Source organism: Canis lupus, chromosome 16 (assembly GCF_011100685.1).
Source record: "Canis lupus familiaris isolate Mischka breed German Shepherd chromosome 16, alternate assembly UU_Cfam_GSD_1.0, whole genome shotgun sequence".
Taxonomy (NCBI): domain Eukaryota; kingdom Metazoa; phylum Chordata; class Mammalia; order Carnivora; family Canidae; genus Canis; species Canis lupus.
Window position 1 is genome coordinate 21702477 of NC_049237.1, and position 23551 is coordinate 21726027.

At 51.3% G+C, this 23551-nt stretch overlaps 1 protein-coding gene across 1 annotated transcript in view; it reads right to left on the minus strand.

The window, feature by feature from the left end:
- Window positions 1-22675, minus strand: part of VIPR2 (vasoactive intestinal peptide receptor 2) — a 59238-nt gene extending 36563 nt beyond the window's left edge. The window contains 3 exon segments of the mRNA XM_038559854.1: window positions 567-674; window positions 19885-19984; window positions 22562-22675. Of these exon segments, the coding sequence (XP_038415782.1) occupies window positions 567-674; window positions 19885-19984; window positions 22562-22624 (271 nt within the window). The 5' untranslated portion in view covers window positions 22625-22675.
- Window positions 22676-23551: the final 876 nt, after the last annotated feature.

Sequence of the window (23551 nt, forward strand, 5' to 3'; positions counted from 1 at the left end):
CAGGGTTGTGCAGACAGCGAGCACAGGACGGGGGCACCCTCACCCCCCAGGCCCTCTGACCCTGGAGACCGAGACTCTGGGTCGTCTGGCCACAGGGGACCCAGTTCAGAAAGTGGGGGCTGGGAGTTGAGGACACTCAGCCCAGTGAGTGTGATGTTTCCTGTGGATGAGAAGCCACCTCTGGGTGCAGAGGGGCTTGCCGCTGTCCCTGAGCCTCTGGGAGATGGTCTCTGGGCCTACGGGCAGCCACACACAGCAGGGAGCACGGAACCACGTCCACGTTCCAGGTGCCTGAACCCCACAGCTGCCCGCACGCCGGTGCTCAGGCCACATGTCATGGTCGGGATTGGGCGTCTGTGCTGACCTGAGGCCTGCTCTCCCCTGTGTTTGGTTTCAGGTGGCTGACCTGGCAAGAAGCTTCTCACCCTCCCGCTCCGACAGCCAGTGCAGCCCGCGATGCCGCAGCTGCTCATGCACCCGCTAGAGCAGGCAACCAGTGAGCCTGCTTCTCGTGGTTTGAGGGAGTGGCTGCCCTGCAGCCTCTGCAGGTGCAGATGTGACAGTACCTGGTTTGCTGTAAAAGTTGCTGAACACTTTAGGACAGGGTACTGTGACGGTCTCGCCTACGTCTGCAGGGCGCCAGCAGGTAATGTTGTCCCAGACACCGGTGCAGGCTGCAGGGAGAGACACATGTGAGAAGCCAAGGCTGCACAAGGGGAGCACAGGCGCCGCTGCCCATGGGGACGCCCAGGCCCAAGAGGCACATCTGTCTAAGCCTCTGCAAGCCGACTGCCCGGTATTTAGATAATCACCTTGTGAATCAATTGTCTGTGAAACAAGTTTGCACCAACAATGTTACTGAGCATATTCTTAGCTTGTGTACTCACTTTAATCAGGTTTGGAGAAATAACCAGATGTGTGGTAGAAAGTAATTGAATATTTCAGTGTGTGCCACGCATGCAGGATTTTAATAGAAACAGGCAGTTACTTTTCTCCTGCTGATGTGCATCCCCCAGGGTAACAACATGGGTACCACCTGGGGGTCTGTGTGAGTCCTGAAGGCTTAGGCTCCCTGGGATGAATGCACACTTGTGCCTTCAGGGCATTCAACTTTGAGGATAATTTGCAAATTTAAATATTTGATAAGTTTACTTGATTTTAACAGTCAAGGAAGCATCTAAGTGTTCACCACTTAGGTTACCCTCATGCAGTTATCAGATAACCTAATTTACAAACTGCCCTCTGGATCTCTCAGGGGGTCTCAGCAAAACCCCGCCCTGTGTAAAGCCTACAAACCTGTGTCTGTTGACCCTGACAGGCAGCAGAGAGCTCTCAACAGCACACAATCCCTGAGCAAATCCATACTTGAACTCACAGCTTTTTACTACAAGTCCAAGCAAGGTATTGCTACTATATTTTGTGACCTCTAAAGTTTTATCTTTCACTTAAAGTTCAATGTTGGTGGACCAATGTGCTAGCCTTGATGGAGACAACAAACCAACCACAGTTCTCTCTGACGCGCCAGCCAGTCTGACACAGAAACATTCACGGAGCATTCGCTTGGTTTGAATAGGAGGATTCTACTTCAAGAATGCAGATGCCTCTGATGAAGTGGCTAGGAGTCAAGTTTTCCAGATGAAAATACTTTCTAAAGGTCTTAAAATAAAAATATATTTATTCTAAAAATTCATTAATATGTGTGGGAAATAACAGAACGTAGAAATGTGTGGGAAATATCAGAAAGGGAGACATAAGGTAAAGACTGCTAACTCTGGGAAACGAACTAGGGGTGGTGGAAGGGGAGAAGGGCGGGGGGGTGGGAGTGAATGGGTGATGGGCACTGGGGATTATTCTGTATGTTAGTAAATTGAACACCAATAAAAAATAAATTAAAAAAAATAAATAAATAAAATAAAAAAATAAAAATTCATTAATATGGCAGTGATTAAATGAGCACATAAATTCACACCATATTAACGTTCTTACATATTTAAATTTTTAAAAGATTTTATTTATTTGAGAGAGAGAGGGAGAGGAGGAGAGGGAGGAGCAGGCTCCCTGCTGAGCAGGGAGCCCGACACGGGACTCGATCCCAGGACCCTGAGACTTTGACCTGAGCAGAAGACAGACGCTTCACTGATGGAGCCCCAGGCCCCCCTCACGTTCTTACATATTTAAAGAAAATACTGCTTTTGAAGAGATATTCAGAACAAGTCTTCAAGTACACGTGAGTGGCTGGCTCCCCAGGAGTGTGCCAAGGCTGGAGAGCAGGGCAGGCAGTGGCCCTGCAATGACAGCTCACATGACACCATCCACTGTTGGCACAGGAGGCAGAGGCCTGGACGGGACAGGGCCCAGTTCCCAACAGAGAGCCAACAAGGGACAGTGGGGGTATCCAGATCTCCCAAGAAGCACAAGCGATGCTGAGACTGCCCCACTGGGAAGGCAGCTCGTTCCGAACATAGGCCATCGGTCATTGGGGAGGGTCAACAGTCGTCACCCCAAAAATGACAAATTTCTGTTTCAATAGTGAGAACCTTAATGGAGAGATATAAAATCCATGGGTTCATTGCAGTCCATCTTCATATTACAGCAGGACTTGACTTAAGTTCCTAGAGTCCACTGGATCACCCCTTCTGTTGCTGGCAAGCCCTCGCCCCGTTTATATGTGTACTGGGCCCTCACGCCCCGGCTGTACAGGCCTTGGGCAATAGTGGCAGAGGCGCCTTCCCACCTATGCCCCAGCGGGGAGCCACACGACGGCCCAGGCTGAGAGCACTGAGGGCCAGAGGCTGGTGTGGAGGTGGCCCCGTCTGCAGTGAGTCTGAGGGGAGGATACAGCCAAGTAGGAGTCCATGAGCTTCTCGATTCTACTTCCCTAATCCCACGAAAATAACATCAAGAAGTCTGAAAGGGCAGCACTCGGAGAGGTCAATAAACATGGAGGAGAGAACGCATACACCCGGCCTAAGAAATGAGGGAGGCGGAGGGAGGCACCGCGCCTGCGAAGAGTGAGGAGCATGAGGAGGTAAAGCTTGCCCCCCGGGGGGCTCTGGACGCAGGACACCAAGCACTGGACTCAAGAACATCACATCATGTTTGAATTCTGAACACTGAGACCTCTGTCCTTCCTGCCCCTGCCAGGTTTGTCTGGGGGCTGAGCATATGCCCCATGACCAGAACAGACCCTTGGGAGCCCCCAGGCCAATCTGGCCAACCAAGGCAGGAGGTATATGATTGTCTTGAGAGCATTTTGTTGTTTTGGTACAAAGTGTGATGCTTAATCACTGACAGATACATAGAAAAGAAAGGAATAGAAAAATCAGGCAGGAAAAGCATAAAGTCACACAAGGAAGGAAATATCAATTGTTATGAGGTCAACTGTGATCCAACAATTATGACAGGACTCAGCTGGAGGGCAGATTGGAGGAGGGACAGGAGAGGACAGGCCGGAGTCCTTCCCAATAAAAGAAAAGTGTGAGCCAAGGCAATACATTTGGAGAAAAGGCTAGTTTGAGAACCAGTGAGCAGTGTAGATGGTGTCAGACACAGTGGCCCAGTGAGGCAATCAGCCTGCATGTGGAATTCATTTTTCTTACACTTTGGCAGCAACCTTGGGAATTAAGATGGTGATAAGGATGTCAGTTGGTCTGAAAGGGAAAGCGTTTGTTCTTATCAATAGACTCTGAAAAGTCATCTGACAAAGTTTAGCAGCCATTCCTCATTTTCAAAAACTCTTAATGAGACTCCTTTAATGTAACAAAGACCATTTGTTTAAAATAGCAGGTATGGTTAGAAATGATTAAACTCAGTGAGCAACCACAGGCAGGGACCCACCCGGATCCTGGCCGACACTGTGGTTACTTAACGGAGGTCGGAACTCTGCTAAAACAGTAAGAACAAGAGGATGAACCAAGTGGTACACGCTCATATACAGCTGAGGACAAAGTCTGAGAACCGCACTTTCCAATTTGGCAGCCCAAGCTTCTGTGACCTTTTCAATTTCAATCTATATTAGTTAAAATCAAATACAATAACAATTCAGTTCCTCAGTTGCAGGAGCTGGACAAATGCTCCACAGCCACGCGTGGTCTGTGGCGACAACAGCACAGCACAGATGGGAACAGCTCGTGGCCGCAGGGAGTTCTCCGGGACGGCACCCTCCTGCAGCTCCAGCCGACGCAGGCCCCCCCACTGACCGACACGCCAGGCTCGCGAGTCATCCAGAAGCTTAAGGCAGAGAGAGAAGATCACGGAAGCCGTGACCATCCCAGGGCCGCTGCTGAGGGTCCCCTCGTCCAGCAGATGAGACTTTCTCCACATGGTGTTTACCAGCTAAAACGCCCATGTAAATTATCTAACTTGTTTTATGAATAAATATGTGAGAAGTTTTTGTTAAAAAGTGTATTTTTCACTTATCACAGAAATATTCTCTGTCTTTCAAAACCCACCAAGAAGATGGAGGAGAAGCCTTCTTCCTTAAGCGATGGTTAGCAGCCTGGTGAACTGAAAGCCAGAAAAAATGCCTCTGACGTCTATTAATTCAAAACATAAAGTGTGTGTTTATTTCTGGAACTTGAGACATAAAGCCAACGCCTTTCCCTTGAGTCTGGACCTGCTGATGGGGCTCCGTGTGTTTCTTCTGCGTGAACGCATCTTGTCTGCGATTTCTTCTTTGAGGGTCTGCAGGGCCGCCGACAACTCCGGCCACGTGAGCTCCCGGAGCAGCCCCTGCCACCCCTGGCAGCTCCAGGTCCACACTGCCCGCCGACCGCTCTCCCTGTTTTTTGCAGGACAAGCGCATGACCTGGGCAGCTGGGCCAGTGACGGGTCCAGGATGCACCGGTGGGGTGCAGAGTCTCCCGCGGGCTTCAGGAGGAGCCAGGTATGCGGGGGCCCGGCCAGAAGCTCCCCAGGAACTGACCAGGAGCCCCCCAGTAGCCCTCCAGGAGCCCGGCCAGTTTCAGGGGCAAAGCGAGGACAGGCCCCAACGGCAAACAATCATCTAGACCAAGCGGCTCAGAAACACTGACCTGCGTGTGCAGCCTCGAAACACTGTTGGCGGCGCAGACAGGACACTGATGAATACGGGTCAGGAGACGCGGCTCCTGGAATGTGCCGGAGATACAGGCACATGGGACACACCTGAACCCGGGATCCTCTTGTCAGAGCGCAGGGTCCCACCCAGTGCGGGGGAATCTGCCATAACGAAAAGGAAACGGATGCCCTCATAACCAGTTTTCTCTGGTTTCCAGGCAAGCCAGGACTCTCACAGATGACGGTGCACGTGTTGTTTTCAGGTTTGGATTTTGTTCTCATTTCTGCAGTGACATCAACATCGGGGAATTTTCAGGAGAAGCACACCATGCACCTCACATTCGTGTTACTGTCTTTGTAGGGAGGGGCCCGTGGACGCGCTGCATGAGGCTCCCCGTGGCCAAGGGCCGGGGCCACAAGGGCCAGGGCCGCGTGTGCTCTGGGCCTCGCGGGGCTGGGGTGACTCGCTGCCATCACTCCTGCCCTCCAGATCAGGACACTACATGCAGAGAGCACGGGGCACAGGGCCAAGGGCACGGCTGTGAGGCCAGTTCCTCCCGAGGCCTCAGGGGATGGGCTGACAGTGGGGTGACTGTGCTGGTGCTTCAGACCGGGCTGTGACCAGGGCCACGCCTGTGGGGGCCACCCTCTGTGCATGAGGGCCCTGGGGTGCCACAGGCCATGGCCAGGCCAGAGCCATCTACCTTTCCACGGCAAGAGAAATCCAGTCCCCACGAATATCAGCCCAGAGACAGACACCTTAGGGGGCCCGGTGGGCATGGCTCTCAGAGGTGGACTTGGGGTTCCCACAGTGTTTCCCCAGCACACGGGGAAGCGGGGATGGGACAGGGATGAGGACAGGGGCTGAGGTCATATGGGGAAGCAGTGACAGGGACGGGGACAGGGGCTGAGGACCCGCGGGAAAGCGGTGATGGGTGATGGGGCAGGGGCTGAGGTCCTGTAGGAAGCAGTGACGGGGGGACGGGGGCTGAGGCCCGGCGGCAGGAACAGGTGGCTGGGACCGGAACCGAGCAACTGTTGGCGCTGCAGGGCAGTCCCTGGCTGCAGGCTTCCCTCCACAGGTAACAGGAAATGGTACCAGCAGCTCCTGGTTCAGAAGCTTAATCGCTGTGGAAAGTCTGAAGCAGCAAAGTGTCTCCCAGACTCAGCGGCTGCAGGGAAAGGGCGAGCGGAGGGCCCGCCCGGAGCTGCGCCTGCGCAGGGCTGCAGAGCAAGGAGCCCGCCGGCCCGCGGCTCTCCCCACCGGCGCGCCCCGCAGGGCAGCCCGAGTCCCAGGGAAGCCACCCGCAGCCCCACAAGACGAGCTTCCGTCGCGGATTTCCAGGGGCTGTGAGTGCGAGTGAGAAACGCCACATCTGAGAGAAGACGCCAGGGACAGAGTTCGAGGCAGCGAGACAGGGACGGGACAGGAGAGCTGCGCGAGCCGGGGGACTGCGGGGGGACTGCGGGGGGACGCTATCCGGTGGCGGCGGACCAAGCGTGAGGTCTCGGTGCCGGGTCCCTCGGCAGCCTCCCTGCCCCCCCGCGGCCATGCTGCACACCCCGGGAACAAGGGCCTCGCTGTACACCTGAGTTTCATTTACTTCTTATTTTTTTGACTTTGCTCAAAAAAGACCAGAAACCAACATGTGTAGCTCTGCCTGCAAGCACAGGCGGAGCCCTTCTAAGCCTCAGTTTCTCCCTCTGAGCAGTGGGCCCCGGTCAGTGCACTGAGCAGAAAACCAGACCGCGGGCAGGGCAGGGCTTCCCACTCTCCAGGGGTGTCCACACGCCTGCCCCTCCTGACTCCAGCCCCTGCTCCTCTCCCTACGCCCCCCCCCCCCCCACTCACCACTCCCCCAGCCCCTGGCCCACATGGCCTCTGAGGCGATGCGCTGTTGTGGCTGCGGTGTAGACAGCAGGCCACTCAGCCTAGGGAGCAGCTGCAGCCTGGGTTGGTGGCAGTCCCTGGGAGTGCCAGGCTGGCAGGCTCGGCCTGGGGACTCTGGTCTCACCGCCCGTGGTGGGGGCGGCACCCGGGCCAGGGTGGGGCAGTGGTGACTCAAGCCAGATTCCTCCTTGGACATCTCCAAATGGGGTGAAGCACTTTGACAATGAACGTCCGTGTGGTCGCTCGCTGTGGTGTTGCCTTCATCTGTCTGTTGGTGTGAGCACCAGTCATCTGCCAGGAGAAGAAGTAGCAGCAAGTGCAGCGATTTACGGGGTCAGTAGGGTCATTCGGGAAGAGACTCACGGCTCACCTGGGAAACACTGTGCAGCAGAGGGAGGTCCCGCCTCCTGAGGCCATGAGACAGGCCCTGGCCAACCCCGCAGCTCCTCCATCCACAGGCTCAGACATTCCCCGACTTGGGGGGACACTGAGAGCATCTCACCGGAGTGTATCTGTAGGATTCTAGGCCTCTTGTGCCTTAAGGAACCAAAGCGCACACACCCACCAGAAGCGCATTTCCATGTGGCACCAGCTCCCACGAGGGGGGATGGAGATGCAGCCCCCAGGTCACCTTTGGTGCCTCTGCCAGCATGCGGGGAATCCATGGTCCTTAAGGCCATGACATGGGGCCCTGCCCCATCCGCGCAGGATCCCATGCTCAACCACTGAGCACCCCAGGTGCCCCAAGCTCTTAGTTCTTTAGATTGATCCTATGCCCGGAGGGGACTGGAAATGGGAAACAGACTGATCAGGGGGTGGCCACCCAGGCGCCAGGTCCGGCCCCTGCATTTCTGACCATCTGGGATCAGGATGAGTCTGCTTCTTCCGCACCTGGTGGGGCCAGCTCCACCTGGGCTGGGCAGCGGGTGGGGGTGGGGGCGGTGCTGGGCGCCAGGGTGGGCAGGGGCCTTCCTCAGTGGCTCCGGGGGTGAGGAGGCTCGGCCCTGAGCTCCTCAGAGATACTGCTGCTCTTCCTGCAGGTTCTCTTGGACGAACCTCCACTGGCATGTCCTCGTGCAGTCGGAGGGGGCCTCTGTCTCCCAGCTGCATCCCCGGTCCTCATGCAGTCCCTGCTCTGTAGCCTCCTGGACAGAGGACAAGCTCGAATACAGAGGAAAGCGGTCTTGGCCCTGACAGGAACTGACCTCAGGGGTCCCTCTGAAGCCTTTACTCCCTTTCTGCTTTTGCGTGGCTCACTCAGTTTTATTCCTTGAGGACACCCCCCTGCCCCCTGCCTTGCACTCCGTGTCCTTGCAGAAGAAGAACGAGCCAGGTAAACACAGAGATAGGAGCAGCACAGGGCAAGTACTCTCAGCAGGCTGGCCGCCACCAGAGGTCAGGGTGGCCGAAGCTGTACTCTGCCCTCCCACTAAAATAACCAGAGGGCACCTGACAGGCATAGCTCTGCAACCTCCCAGGAGTTTTCCACAGACCCTCTGAGATCTGAAATTCTAATTTAATTTAACGGTCTTTAAAGCCATGAATCATCTTCATTTTGGCCATTGTGGTCAAGATCATTGGTTTGTTTCCCATTTCCAGCCCCCTCCATGCATAGGATCAATCTAAAGAACTAAGAGCTCGGTGCTCCTGGGGGTCTCAGTGGTTGAGCATCTGCCTTTGGCCCCGGGGGTGATCCCGGGGTCCTAGGATCCAGTCCCGCATCAGGCTCCCTGCATGGAGCCTGCTTCTCCCTCTGCCTGTGTCTCTGCCTCTCTCTGTGTGTCTCTCATGAATAAGTGAATAAAATCTTTAAAAACAAAACAAAACAAAAACTAAGAGCCCGACGAAATGACTCACCAATTGAGTTGGAAGAAACCGTTTTTTAAAGAGCCTTGTCTGTGACCCCAGTCACGTGTTCTGACCTGAATCCTCAGACAAGCTGACTGGCCACTGGCCCATCCCTGCCTGCTGGCCCCACAGCTGGCCCCCGGGCTACTGCAGACAGGCTCCTGGGGACGCTGGTGCATCCTCCTCTGCCTGGTGCTCACAAACAGGGACCAGCATTCCTGAAGGCCCCAGAGCCAGCGAGACTAGATGCCAGGCTCCACGGGCACCTAGGCTTCGAAGGACAGATGCGCCCCCAATGGGCAGCTTGGGCCCCTGTCGTTTCTCCCAGGGGTGGTCAGGGCATCTTGAAGCAACCCTCTTACTTTGAAGCTTCAGGTCACTTGGGCAATAGTGATAGGATTTATCCTATGTCCTATGGTCAAAATCATACCAGCTGTTCCTGGCCCTACGTCTGCCATTGGAGCTTTCAGTGAGCAACTGCAGTTACAACCAGCAGCAACGTAACAATATCCTCACCTCTACGTTGCTGTGAGTTTCTGCTCAGAGATGTTCCCAGAGTGCTACCATTCCTGGACACTCGGGCCGTGGTTTCCCGGGGCTGGAGCTGTGTACACAGCATGGGGTTGAGATACAGACATTGTACCCCCAGCAGCCGCAGGAGCTGCACAGAGAACACGCTGTGCCCGGGCTGTGTCAGTGTCTACTGTCAACAAGACACCCCAGTGACGCCAACCGAGCTTTGCAGGAAGCTGCGTGGTGATGCCGAGGGTGCGGACTCCCAGCCCCTGGACAGTGAACACGATACTGGATCTGAACACACTTCACTCCTAAATTTTCCTGCCAGTCCCCCCTTCAGTTTTGGGTTTGCTCTTTGGGTATCTTTGTACATACTTGTCCAGTTACAGACATCCTACTGCTCCAAGTCCTACAGAACCGTTCATCTAAGCATGAATAGTGACGATCAAATCCTACTAGATGAGGGATTCCTTCTTCTATTGCTCTAAGGATGCGTACTGACATCATTTGTTCCTAAAATATTTTCTGTTGAGATAAGGCAAGCTCTATCCATGTACTCACAGAGCCAGGGACAGTTACCAAATGCTATTTTAAAAACACCACTATCAGGAATGATGAAAACTAATGGTTATTGGCAGAAGCAGAGCAGAAAGGAGCCTACTGAGGGGAGACACCCAAAGCCATGACTTGTCAGAACGAGACCATGAGTGTGAGTAGAAGGCGATACCAGAGGGTTGTTGCTGGAAGGGTCCAGACCAGCTGATAGAACCAGCCTGGGGACATGGTGACAACCTTCTCCGTGTCCCGCAGAGGCAGAAACGGAACATGCTTGGTCCAACCATGGGCCACACGTCCTTCCTGACGCAGTGCAGCTTGTAGCTGAGGTAAGCCAGGCCCTCTCAGCATCGGCAGGAATAGGGACTCACTGCTTCCGCCAGTGTCTATTAAGCACCTACACCTCCCAAGGCTACACAACCCCAGGGAAGCCCTGCCAGGGGGGCCCTGACCCAAAGGTCTTCCTGTAGCACCAATGCCAGAAGATTCCACCAACATGACCTCCACTGGGCACCGGCCCTTCTGTGTTCCTGACTCGTACACAGGCCCATAAGCAGGTCAGGCCCTGGGTCCCTGTGAGACACCAAGACTAGGGTCGAGCCCTGGGACCATGCTGCTTCCTCAGTCACCACCAAGGCACCTGGACAGCAGGGAACCAGGTTCTCTAAAGACATGTAGGGTGCTATAAGAGTATTTTGTGGACAGTGCCGGGGAACCCCAATATTCTGCCTCATGAGGCTGCTGAAGGAGGCACCCCCTCAGTAGCTGGGGCAAGCCATAGCTTGTCTGGAAATACCACTTGCTGGGACATTGCCACTGGAAGCAAGAAAGTTTTAGCCCCCATAGGGATGGCAGTGTAGGCAGGTTCCGTTGGTAAGGGTCATATTCTGGGACCTGAACTCACAATTAAACCAAGACGCAGAATCCAGAATTAACTAAGGCTGTTAACTCAACAAAAGGATTTTTCAAAGAAGAGATCCAGTTTGAACTTATATATTTAAAAACATGTGCCGAACACAATAAATCCCAAGCATCTAGCAGTCTTCTCAGTTGAGCCTGAGCAGATCGGCTGCCAACCCCTCAAAGGAGGTGCAGCATCTACGCCACTCAGACATCTGTGCACATGCTGGCCTCAGGAAGCCTGTGTAGGCCCCAAAATGCAACCGTTTAGGAACACTGATGAGTGTGTTAACTGATGAGTGTGCAATATGCTCATGCCTCTCACTCACTGAGACGTTTGCTGCTGTGACCTTTCATTAACAGCCTCTATCTCTTTTTTCTCTGAAGATTTTATTTCCATATTTTGGTAGGCGGGGAGAATGCACGAGCTGGGGGAGGATCAGAGGGGGAGAGCGGGAGACAGAGGGTGAGGGGGAGAGAGGGAAAGAGAAGGAATCCCAAGTAGACTTCCCGCTGAGCGCAGAGCCCGACACAGGCTTCTCTCCCTGTTTGCTGCACGTCCAAACCCTGCACCTCCGAGCTTTGGAACAGAGCCAGTACCTGGTCCCCCGGTGGAAACCCTCCCTCCTCTGAATCCCTGTATTGTGGTTTGCAGCAAGGAGACTGTCTTGCACGGATCTTTTAGAGTCACGGGGTACTGAGCCCAAGGCCTCACAGGATAGGGCAGGAGGGCACCAGGAAGAGCACACTGCCCTGTCACTGGGAGCTGTGCAGCCCAGCCCCATCCCACGTCCTCTCAAATAAGCCTCTACCCTCCTGTTGCAGAGAAGGAGGGAGCTGCAAAGAAGTCACAGATTTGAAAAGCTGTATTAATGCTGTGCTGGGATGGGAGGAGGGTGCCTCTGTCAGTGACTCTTGGGCTGCCAGAGTGCCCCGACTGTGCTCACAGTAACCCTGACACCCAGGCTGCAGAAGTCTGGGAATGCTCTGGGGCACGGATTTACGATCCCCAACTGCATGGTCTCCACTTGCAGATAAACCACAGCTGATTGTGACGGGTCCATGTTCACACACAGAAGAGCAGAGAACCGACTCGACCCCCCCTCCACCCCCAGGGGTGTGATAACGAAACTAAGGCCGGAGGCACAAGGTACCAATGAAGCTCCTGTCCTGACACTTCAAGACCATTACTGTAGGCCAGAGGAAAGGAAACGCTGATTTCAGGGGTCCAGTCAATGGAGGGAATCCTTGTTCATGAGCCACCTTAGGCTGAACATGCTGACAATTAAGAATGAACATTTGGAGAAGCTGGTATGATCTTGGCTGGTAAACGGTGGGGTCTACCCACCTGAACGTCCCTTCCCCTGAAGCAGTCACTAAAGAGGAAGGAAATCGTCTTCTAAAGCATCTTCCCTCTAGGATACCAAATATGGTTTTGTAAAAAGAGTATTTGAGTAGGAGTCCAGGGACCTGGGCTCTTTCTGCCACCAACATGGAGGAGATGCTCAGAATGCTCTCTCGAATTTCTGTACTTTGACACGTCCTGACGCAGTGACTGGTGATCAAATGGGGAGGGGTCCCCCGACAAGGGTGTTGGTGCATCTCCCTCCTTTGTCCTGAGACAGGACCCCGCACAGCCTCTCAGGTGCACAGCATGCTCTGCCCTAGGTGCTGCGTGAGGTCTGCACAGTCTTTGCTCCATCTGTGCTGAATGGGAAGGGTCCCTCCAGCAGAAGCCTTTGTGCCAGGAGGCTGAGGAACTTGAGACGGGACACCGCACCTGCTGTGCAAGGTGCATGCCTTCGGTGTCACAACAGAAGCAATGTCAAGGCACAAGGGGAGCTGGAAGGAAGGCTGCAGGGCTTGGCCTTGTGGCAGGGTGGCTGCCAGAGGGAACAAGTCCAGCCAGGCCTGAGCACGGCACACACCAGGCCAAAAGGAGACCAAGACGACAGTTGTGAGCAGGACTCAGTAAATGAGCACAGTACTCAACACCCACTAGCTTACAATCAAAGGACATCCATTTTTCTTGGTCGATTTCCCACCCATCCTGCTTCTGCCTTTATCTCTGAGGAGAGATAAGTCCTCAGTCACTGTCACTGTCGGTTTCTGGTTCCAAGTAAACTGATGTTACTGTACGTTCACATTCTCTGGTTCCCGCCCCCCGCCCCCCGCCAGAGTCTCTCGACTCAAAGCCCTGTTATCTCTGCGAACCCACAGCATTGCCACGGGGACACGATCTGGGGTTCCCTGGGGATGATCACACCCCAACCAACTCCTCTTTGCGCCTTCCCTCCTGGCATGCACTTAATTATAGCATGCTGCAAAAGTCCATAAAAGAACCAGCTGATGCATCAGCAAACAACAACCAGACAGCCTGTCTCTCCCTCATCCATGCCACAAGGCAACCACTCAAAACCAGAGGCTCTGGCCATGGGGCATTTCGAGGCCATCCCTGGAACTGGTGCTCGATCCAGAAAACTCTAGAAAGCCTTGCAACTGAACAGCTCATATCTTCAACTCCTTGTCAAGAAAGGCCATGACCTGCCCACATGATTGAAAAGCCACCAGAATCTGTGAGGGGTGAGAAGCTAACGTGGTCCTGACCCGTGCACTGTGAGTCTGCTTTGAGTTCCCTCCTGTGATTAACAGTCTCAGGCTACAGCTTTCTTCTTCTAAACACAATCAGCATCCACTGAGGCATCTAGGTGTGCAGATGCCCTATCTGCTTGAAACTGATGTTGTGTTTGTGATTCCTGTTTGGAGTCTAAACATTAAAATTAATTCAGAGTAGAATTTTTTCAGAGAGATTCATTTCCTGAAAAAAGTAAATTTAAAGTCAATACTTTCAGAAAACTGAATAAATAATTACTGGTTATTTAAATATCCAATATTAGGCTACTAGCTGATTTTAAGGAGTTCAGAATTAGGAGAAATCTAGTTAAAAAAAAATTTTTTAAAAGACCCAGTCCTAAGGAAAAAAAAAAAAAAACAGATCAGGCTGTTGAACTTATCAGCCCACAGAGATATTTGGACTAGAACAAGGATCTGCTTACATCAGAGGGAAATTGAAAGGGGAAGAAACAGGCTCTGGCATCACCCTGACGTCAGAGGGGAGCTGCTGACCCCATGGCTATGCCGTGAACTTCCAGAACAGCTCCCTTCAGACCCACGTGAATAGAAGATGGTGGGTACTCTGTTTACACATCTACTGCGTGTCTGCTGGGGACCTGGAATAGAAAGCCAGGAACCAGCGCTCACTCTTCAAGAGCTCATGCTCCACAGGGAGAAGGACAATCAGACAGTGGATGATGCACGTGACAGCAGGGCTCCGCAGGTGCCACCGTGGCAGAGACAGGCATCTCTAACAGCTGGGCATCCAGGAGGAGTTTGCAGACAAGGAGACGTCTTCCCCACTTGATTGAGGGAACTGATTCATGGAACTGTCTAGTTCCCTTTGTGATGAAAAGGGGCAAGAAAAAGCCTGGATGTGAACGACTTATATTCTATGTGACACAACCACCGCAGAAATAAGAAAGCTGCTAAAACGATGCTATCTGGTGATGATTTCATGATCAGTGCCTTGAAGGCCACCCCCAAATGCTGGTGAAATATTTTATTCACATGAACAAATGCAGTCCCTAGAACATGGCTTGTAAGCTACCTGAAAGCTCTAGAGCCTGGACAGGTTAAGGAAATACATAAGACCACTACACAGGTCTTAACAGAATATTCAAGCCAACACAGAATCATCTCCAAATACACTGCTGAAGTGAAAAACAAGAAAGGAAGACAAAGTATAGACCAGAACATATGGGCCTGGGGTACCAAGCTTCCATCCATAGAAAGAGGCATGGAGAGGGGATACGGGTACATACTGTGCATGCATTGTTCGTGGGATTGGTGAGAGGCTGTCTCCAGGGTGGGGAACCAGGGGTCCGCAGTGGGAAATATCTGTCATTAGATACGGTTTTGAAGTTTTTTTTTTTTTTTTTTTAATGATAGTCACACAGAGAGAGAGAGAGAGAGGCAGAGACACAGGCAGAGGGAGAAGCAGGCTCCATGCACCGGAAGCCCGATGTGGGATTCGATCCCGGGTCTCCAAGATCGCGCCCTGAGCCAAAGGCAGGCGCTAAACTGCTGCGCCACCCAGGGATCCCTATTCAATATGTTTTTAAATGCCAAGTACTGTAGGACTTGGGGCTGTGGTGGGAACAAATTCCATCTCCCCCTTGAAGACAGTGTGGCAGGATGACCGCCACCACACAGGACAGTGAGCCACAGTGGTAACAGTCATGCTGTTGCGTATCCACAGGAATCCAACCCTCCGGAGAAGCCACTCTCCTGTGCTGGAGACGATGCTTTCTGGCCATGTCTCGGAAAGAGGCTGTGACAGCTTTCTCCAGACTGTCTTTTCAAAGACGTCCGTGAGAGAGGCTTCCCGCTGGACTGACCACAAGAAATGACACAGCATCCTTCTCTGGAGCCAAGGCTGGGCAGGAGTGCCAGCAGCATTCTTGTGACACAAGGTGCCTGTGGGCCTTGCCCCATGTGGCCGTTCTGCATCGCTCCTGTGTGACTTGGGAAAAGGGAACTAGGAGAGAGCATGACACCCAAGCGGCCTATGTGCCAAGAGCATTCAAGTCTGTCTCTGACCCAGGGTCCCCAAGTCCTTTGCAGGCATCTCTGAGACTGTGGCCAGCTCACTCGTCAGCCTGCAAGGATGGGAAATCCAAACCCCTCACAGCTTGACAAGTGGATCAAAGTCAAAGAATAGAATGTTTTCTAGTTTGGCACCGCCCAGGGCCCGGGTTTTAAGCTAACATCCACCACCATACCCCCTTCCGAAGGGATAGCTGAGTGGGGAGCTCTCAAGAAAACACAGAAGCCACTTCTGCTCTGCCAAGGCACAGGCCACGTCCCCTCCAGATCTCAGCGTAAATAATGCAAAGTCATGTAAAAGTTCCTCTCCACTCTGCACAGGCAGGAAAACTGGGCAAAGCCTGTGTGGCTGACTCATTCCCCCCCCCGCAGCAGGTCGGCACAGGCCACCACTAGGGAACAGTGCCGGATTTTAGCTATATTTTTAGGCATCGGAGGCCTCGGAGTGCCTCATACATCTATTAGTAGGATTAAGTTAGTCTACTGATGAATCAATATTAAATGACAAAGTTCTAAATACCTCCTAAGCTTTTCTTTCTTATATAGTGAATTCTTTAAAAGGATTTAGAATTGAAATTGTCTTTCATCTGGATTTACATGTTTGCATTTGTTTTAGATTCAGCACATAATAAAAAGAACTCCTTGTCAGGTTTATATGAATTATCTCGCTATAATTAAAAGCCAATTTTTCCTTGTTTCTGTTTCACCAACTTCTTAATCCTACAGAATTTAAAAGTAGACACTACAGACCGTCTCTCTTTTAATTTCATGAAGCAAATGTACACTCTCATCTTGTCAGAATGCCTTCACTTGCTGCTTCTGGTTTACCTCCTCTACAAAATCTTTATTCTGGTAACTTACTACTATTTATATCTCTGGCATTTGAGCCATGCATATATTTCAAAGAGTAAAAAGAAAAAAAAAAAAAAGAATTTAGAACACAAGTTGTGCCTCTTTACAAAAAGCTGAAGGGTGGCCAGACCTGAGCAACAGTCACATTACCGCTTTTCTCCCGAAGGGTAGCTGGGCTCTTTCTGCCTGAAACAAGTGATACTCAGATATCTTTGCTGTAGAACTAATATTCATAATAAGAGCCTTCAATATAAGACAATGTCCAGGTCTGAGACTCGTCTTTGCAAGAAACTTGAGTGACATCTTTCTCCACACTCTCAACAAGGAGGATCTTTCACAGCCTTCATCTAAAACTACCACGTTCTTTCTGCTCAAGCTGATGTCAAGGTGAACTAGGGATTTTCAATGACTCTGTCCTTAGGTATTGCCATCCTGGGGTCTATACGGGTCACAAACCGATCACCTCTGAGAATCTCTGAACTGAGGCAGGAGGAATCTGTAAAGGGGACTGTCCTGAAGATTTCAAATGTCCTGGCCCATCTCTGCACCACGAGGAGCTGTGTGACAGTGGGGCAGCCGGGAGTGGTGCAGCCATCACATGGAGAGCCATTTGGCAGCTCTCGGGCCCTACAAGAGGCTTATCTCTCTCCTGCAAAACTTTTAAGAGATAGTTGTAAACTTTTAAGAAATTGGAATATTTGATGTAAAGTTTGTATTTCTGATATTCTGGAAATAGGAAGCTGGGCATTTTGTCTCCTACATTTTCTCATAGTGACAAACAAGGGTTGTAAGGAGCAGCTGCCACTCACAGCCCTCAACACCACCAACCCCCCAGCCACAAGGCCGTCAGCTTTCTCATAGGCCCAACCCCTTACATGCATGAAGGCCAAGGACTCGGGGTCACACCTGTGCCTTCAGAATTGGAATGGAGTAAAACTAAAAGAACATTGTTCTGTACGAACGAATGCCACACTCCACCTAAGTAAGATAACTAGTAATAAAGACTCTTTCATGCACAAAACCCCTCCTGATTGTGGTGATCATAATATCCTATTTCATGATGGCAGAAAACTTCCCTGAACTAGTCCCATTTCTCATCCCAGCACTTGTCAAGTGAGTCATGGGCACAAACTTACAGACACTCCATCTGCCCAGCTCCATCCACTATGTAGCCAAGCACGGGTCAACCGTCAGGGGCATTCTTCTGAGGGAAAGTCATGAGCCAAATGCTTTGTTTGAAGTGTTAAGTGTCCCTTGTCGTCCACTGAAACAGTGTCAGTTTTCTATTTGTTAACAAAATGTTCTTGATGAACGTAGGAAATCAAGAGTGACAAGAAAGAAGCAGTAAATATTCTGGGAGCTTTTCCCTAGAATATCAGTTGTGAGAGAACAAGGGGAGGGGACCTGTGGCCCAGGTGCGGGCAGGGACAGGTGCGCCGTGTGTAAAAAATCTGTCAAAGGCAATAAAACCGAGTATAGCTTGGTCTGCTTTTCATTATGACCAGCAGTGGCAATGGCAGTCTTCCTCCCTCCCCCCTTCTGGAAACGTCTGTGTGTGTCCATGGCTCGTGGCAGAGGGCCTGGAAAGTATGTCCTGAAGAAGGCTGCAGGAGTTGGAAGTTGTAGGCTCCACAGAGCCTACGAATGCCTTTTGAACACTGGGAGATGAGCTCACATGAAGAAGTTCTGCTCACTGCTGCTCCAGAACAATTAATGCCAATGAGTGGCCACCATGTGTGGGCAGCCTCGGAACATGTCAGCGACTTGACTGTGCAATGATGGCATGAGGGGCTGGAGCTCCCACTCCCGTGAACCCCCATGGGTCACCCACTGAGGATGGACAGATAGCATGTGGGCCCACCCCTCTCCATGCAGAGGCCCCAGGGATGGTGCTGCTGCGACCTAGGTTCACCAGCCACTCACCTGACGATTCTAAAGTCTATTTCCTCTCAGCATCTATTTTTCCTAAATCTCTTAATTTTAACTGAAGGGAACAGACCTGACAGTTGTTTTGTCTTGAGGGCCTGGCTAGCAGGGCCTGTGTCTCATCTATCCTCATAGCTGGCTAATGGCCAGTGCATGGCTTTGCACAGGACAGACGCACAGCCCACCTTTGCTGTGGAGCTGAGCTTTTTCACTTGCCTCTCTCTCTGGTCAGAACTCCACCAGACCATTTGTAAGATGTGGCCTCAGGACCATGTATGCATTACAAAAATCACAGATATTTAAGACTGGAGGAATCCTGGGGTCAGAGACCTCATTTTTCAGCTGAGGAAATACAGGCTCCAGAGGGGACCAGAGAGGGCCCACGATGCCTGTGCTAGCAATGGTCTGAAGCCGAGCTGTCCAGCATGGGAGCCACTGGCTGCTGGGAGCACCTGAGATGTGGTAGGTCCAAACTGTTTCGTGTTATAAGTGTAAATCAAATGCTGGGTTCTAGGATTTAGTGTGCAAAAAAATGCAAAACTTCTCAGCGACATTTTATATTGATTACAAATTGAAATGATAATGATTTGGATATATTTGGATAAAGTACATTAAAATTAATCTCACTTTTTTTTCCCTTTTTTAATGTGGCAACAAGAATATTAAAAATTATCTATGTGGTCCACATACCATTTCTTCTGGGCAGCGCTGGTCTAGAACTAAACCCACATCCATAACTTCTGGTTTCAAGTCCCTCTGTAGGACACTAAACTTACTTAACACAGGCTTACTTTGATTTTAATTTTTGTCTTCAGAATGAAAAGAGAAAAAGCAAGCTGAAGGACAAAAGGTTTTTGTTACTGTTATAATTTGGGTGTTATCACAGAACCTTTCTGAATTAATAGACTTCTGAATGTGCATAGCTGGAGTGCAAGTGGTCCCAGCATGTGTGTGTTTTTTTTTTTTTTTTTTTTTATGTGGAGAAAATAAAATGAGCAAATTCACTGTATTCACAATAGGTCTGTCTTCAAGAAATCAAAAGTCTAATTTTCCTGTTTGATTTCTGATGTTTCCACCATTCTTAACTGGATTAAAATAATCTGGGAGGTGACTAAAATTTTTTTAAAGATTTTATTTATTTATTAATGAGAGACACACACAGAGAGAGAGAGAGAGAGAAAGAGAGACAGAGAGAGGCAGAGACACAGGCAGAGGGAGAAGCAGGCTCCATGCAGGGAGCCCGACATGGGACTCAATCCCGGGATTCCAGGATCGCGCCCTGGGCCAAAGGCAGGCGCTAAACCGCTGAGCCACCCAGGGATCCCGACTAAACTAAAATGTTTAAATGCAAGAAACCAGATAAATACCCCTTCCACGGATAACAGAGTTGTTTCAGCAACGCATAACAGTGTCCATGAAATTATTTTAGTAACTGTTGCTATTATGTCAAACCATGAATACTGTTACTGTTAAGGATGAGCTTCTCTTTTAAAAGGTATATTATGGGAAGGATTCCCTGGACCCCAATATTCATATGAGTTTTACCAGTTCATTAAAAAAGTGAAAACAGACTTTTTTTGAAGATGCAGGTGATTTTTAAAACAATTTTAAACATCAATTTTTAGAGTGAGACATGAGCTATTTGCCTATCAGCTTATCCAGCTGAAACTGTTGTACTCACCAAGCCCCTATCTTACCTTTGTATTCTCCTGTTTGAGTCTTTAGAAGCTCTGCACATTTTGTCTCTTCCTCTTGTATTTCCAGATGAAATCGACATTCTGGGTGAACACTATTCACCTGGTCAAGGTTCAAAAAAATGGAAGGAACTAAAAATTCCACCATAAGAGGAAAGTCAAACAACAATTCTACAAAACCAAACAAAGCACCTCATCATTCCTAAACTACTCCCCAAATAACACTCATTAAAGAAGCAATCACCTTCATATTTCTGGCATGGTTATTTAAAAAAAGTTTACTTTGTAAGGAATTATAATACAAATATAAACCTAATAGAATTTTTTCTGAGCAGGAAAACAACTTACTAACATAATACATTGTATGTTGTTAGTACTAATTTGGCAGCAACAGAGTTTTTTAATCCAATAACTTTTCAGTGTTTGAGTCCTCCGCTTCATAGCCCTTGATTTAATTACAGCACATACATGTCTACTCATAAGACTCTTCTTAACGACCAGGCACTATCCCCAGACGCCAGCACGCCTCCTCTCAGCACAGCCTCTGCCCTCACTGAACAGAACTATACTAGGATAACTTTATTTCTGGAGCTGCAGGTCACATTTCAAACTTTAGAATTTGGTGCGAAGGAGATTTTCAAAAAGATTAGAGGGGTAAGTAGGAAGATGAAGAGCGAGGAGGATTATCATGATTGCTGCCTCTAAATAAGGAGGTGATTTCCCATTGTGATTTGTCATAGGAACTAAAGCTGTGGCACAGAGTGATTAATATTGCCTATTACTGTGTGCAAAAGACAACGCTGCACATTTAGTCTTAGAAGAAAATAGTCCCTGATCTCTGTTCTCTTTTTTTATTTCTCCACACCCCCAGTACTCATACTATAGGCTGGAACTGCACACCCCCTCCTGTGTCTGAACAAAATTTTACTTTTATTGTAAGACAGTCATACTCCAGGTATATTATGGCCATCTATATCTAATTATCCTACTATCAAAATGGTCAGTTAGGAATAAATTCTAACCAGGAATAAAGTTTCTTTTTTTAAAATATTTTATTTATTTATTCATGAGAGACACAGAAAAAGGGACAGAGACACAGGCAGAGAGAGAAGCAAGCTTCCCGCAGGGAGCCTGATGCAAAACTCTATCCCAGGACCCTGGGATCACGACCTAAGCCAAAGGCAGATGCTCAATCACTGAGCCACCCAGGTGCCCCAGGAATAAAGTTTCTTAACAGAATTAAAAGAAGTAAGGGCTGATACTTTTGCCACATTTACCGTCAATTTTTAAAAGACACAAAGTTCCCTGCTCCCAGCTCATGAGGACAACCAGCAACTAAGAAACTGCTGGTTTCAAACAGATCATACTTTTCATATATGAACAAGTCAATGGTCTTTAAATTTCAGAATTGAGAAAATTATGTTGACTTAAAAAAATGTTTGTCACTAAAAAGACACTATGGCTCCTGACATTGCTGTAACATGACAAGCAATGACGTACTTTGGGAGATCTTAGAAAACAAAGCTGCATTGGCCAGGAAATTCTTGGTACTTCTAACAAACTAGCTTTCAAAGAGGGACAGTTACTAACAAGGGTCTTTTTTTATTTTATTTTATTTTATTTTATTTTATTTTATTTTAATTTATTTATTTTATTTTATTTTATTGTTTTACAAGGGTCTTTTTAAAGCACCATCCCCCCCCCCCCCACCCCAGGACACCTGGTGGACCTTCCTACCAGACAAGGGAGCTGGGCAGGTGCTTACCCCCCAAGTAACGGATACCCTCAGCAGTGACCAGCTGCCCAGAGCTCGGTCCTTGCTACAGGACCTCAGGGGGCTAGGACGCCAGGGGGCCAATGATCTGGTGCCACACGCAGAAAACGACCCAGGAGGAAAGCAAGAAACTAGCTGACAGTTTTGTTTTAAAAGGTCTTCAAGGAAAAGGAAGAATCCTAGAGCAGCAGAGGATCTAGTAGTGCAGTGCTTGAACAAACCCTGCTCGGTCTCATTTGCCCCAGTGCTCTTCAACAATGATGAAAGAATCAGAGCAGAATATTTCAGAAAGGAAACTTTCTTTCACCACACCGGCTCCCTCCCAAACACACTGAAACACTTACAAACCGGTAACAAGCACAAGGGGTGGAAGGAGAGCTATTCAACCACAAGGGAACTGAAATTTCCCTCGGGAACGCGAATCTGCGCAGGTGGCCGCAACCCTGTCCCCTGTCTCCCCAGCACGACCAGCCTCACGCCCCGGGAAGGAGCGACCCAGATCAGCTCCTCCTTGACCAGCTTCTCAGGCGGAACCTGATCGAGCTTCTAGCAAATCCAGGGCGGCCGATGGGACCCGCAACGGCATCTTCCCTGCCCGGGTCCCAGCTCTGACCGGAGAGGGAGGGTCCCGGAGCTCCCCAGACGACCCCGTTCCCGAGCTCAGGCCCCGAATCCCGAATCCCGGACCTCGGACCCTGGACCCTGGACATCGGACCCCACACCTCGCACCCCGGACCCCGCACTCCGGACCCCGGCGGAGGGGGAGGGTCCCCAGGCCGGCCCCGTGCCCGACTCCCGGTCACCGGAGAGGAGCGCACCAGGCGAACCGCGCCCTCTCCGGGATGGGAGGACAGGGAAGACGAGGCTCGGGGTGCAGGGAGGGCAGGGGGCGCAGGACGCACTCACGGGAGCGAGCAGCCAGCCGCAGCAGGTCAGCAGCGCGGGCGGCAGCAGCGCGGGCGCCCTCATCCCGGCTCCGGCGACATGGGCCGAGCCCCGGGCGCGCACCGCGGCTCGGGCCCCGCGCCCCCAGCTCCGCCAGTCCGAGCGCCGCGCACCCCGCAGCTGCCACGGGGCTGCCGGAGCGCGTGGGCCGCCCTGGGTCCCCGCCCGCCCGGCCGCATCCCGCGCCCCGCAGCTCCGCCCCCCGCGCCCGGGCCCCGCCCCGCGCCCCCTCGGCCCCGCGGCCCCCAGGCCCCCCTGCTGCTCTCCGCGGCGCTGCCGGCTCCTGTCCTCGCAGCCCCGCGCCCCCTCCTCCCGCTCGCCGCCGGCCCCCCTTCCCCTGCGCCTGCGGGAGGAGCGGCTCGGGGAGGAGCACAGGTGGACGAAGGGCTGGCCCTGGACAGGTCAGGGGACAGCCGCTGGGAGTGACACCCCTCGGGGACAGGGAAACGGGGCTCTGGGCGCGACCCGCAGTGGCTTTGCGCCCACTTCTGCTCTCCTAGTTAAGTAACGAGCTAGAGACGCCCAAGAAAATATCAGGAAACCCGGTGTGTGGGGGGTGCTGCCTCCGAAGCCGCTGGGGCCCAGTGGGGGTTGGGGTGCTGCCTCCGAAGCCGCTCGGGTCGATTGGGGGGAGGGGCTGTTGCCTGCGAAGCCGCTGGGGTCGGTGTGGCAACTGCAAATTAAGAAGTAAATTAGACCGGTGGTGGCAGGTCCCCCTTAGTCACACCTGGAAGCCCTTCTCTCCTCAGGCTGTCTCCCGAGGGCCTGAGATGGAAACGGGCGTTTCCAGAAGCTTCCTATCGACTTTTAACAGCCCAATGCGTTGTTTTAGCGTTCAAGCTACTTGCTATCCATTAAATGGAAAAGCACCTAGAAATGAAAAATGAGATCCCACCTCACACCAGTGAGAATGGGGAAAATTAACAAGGCAGGAAACCACAAATGTTGGAG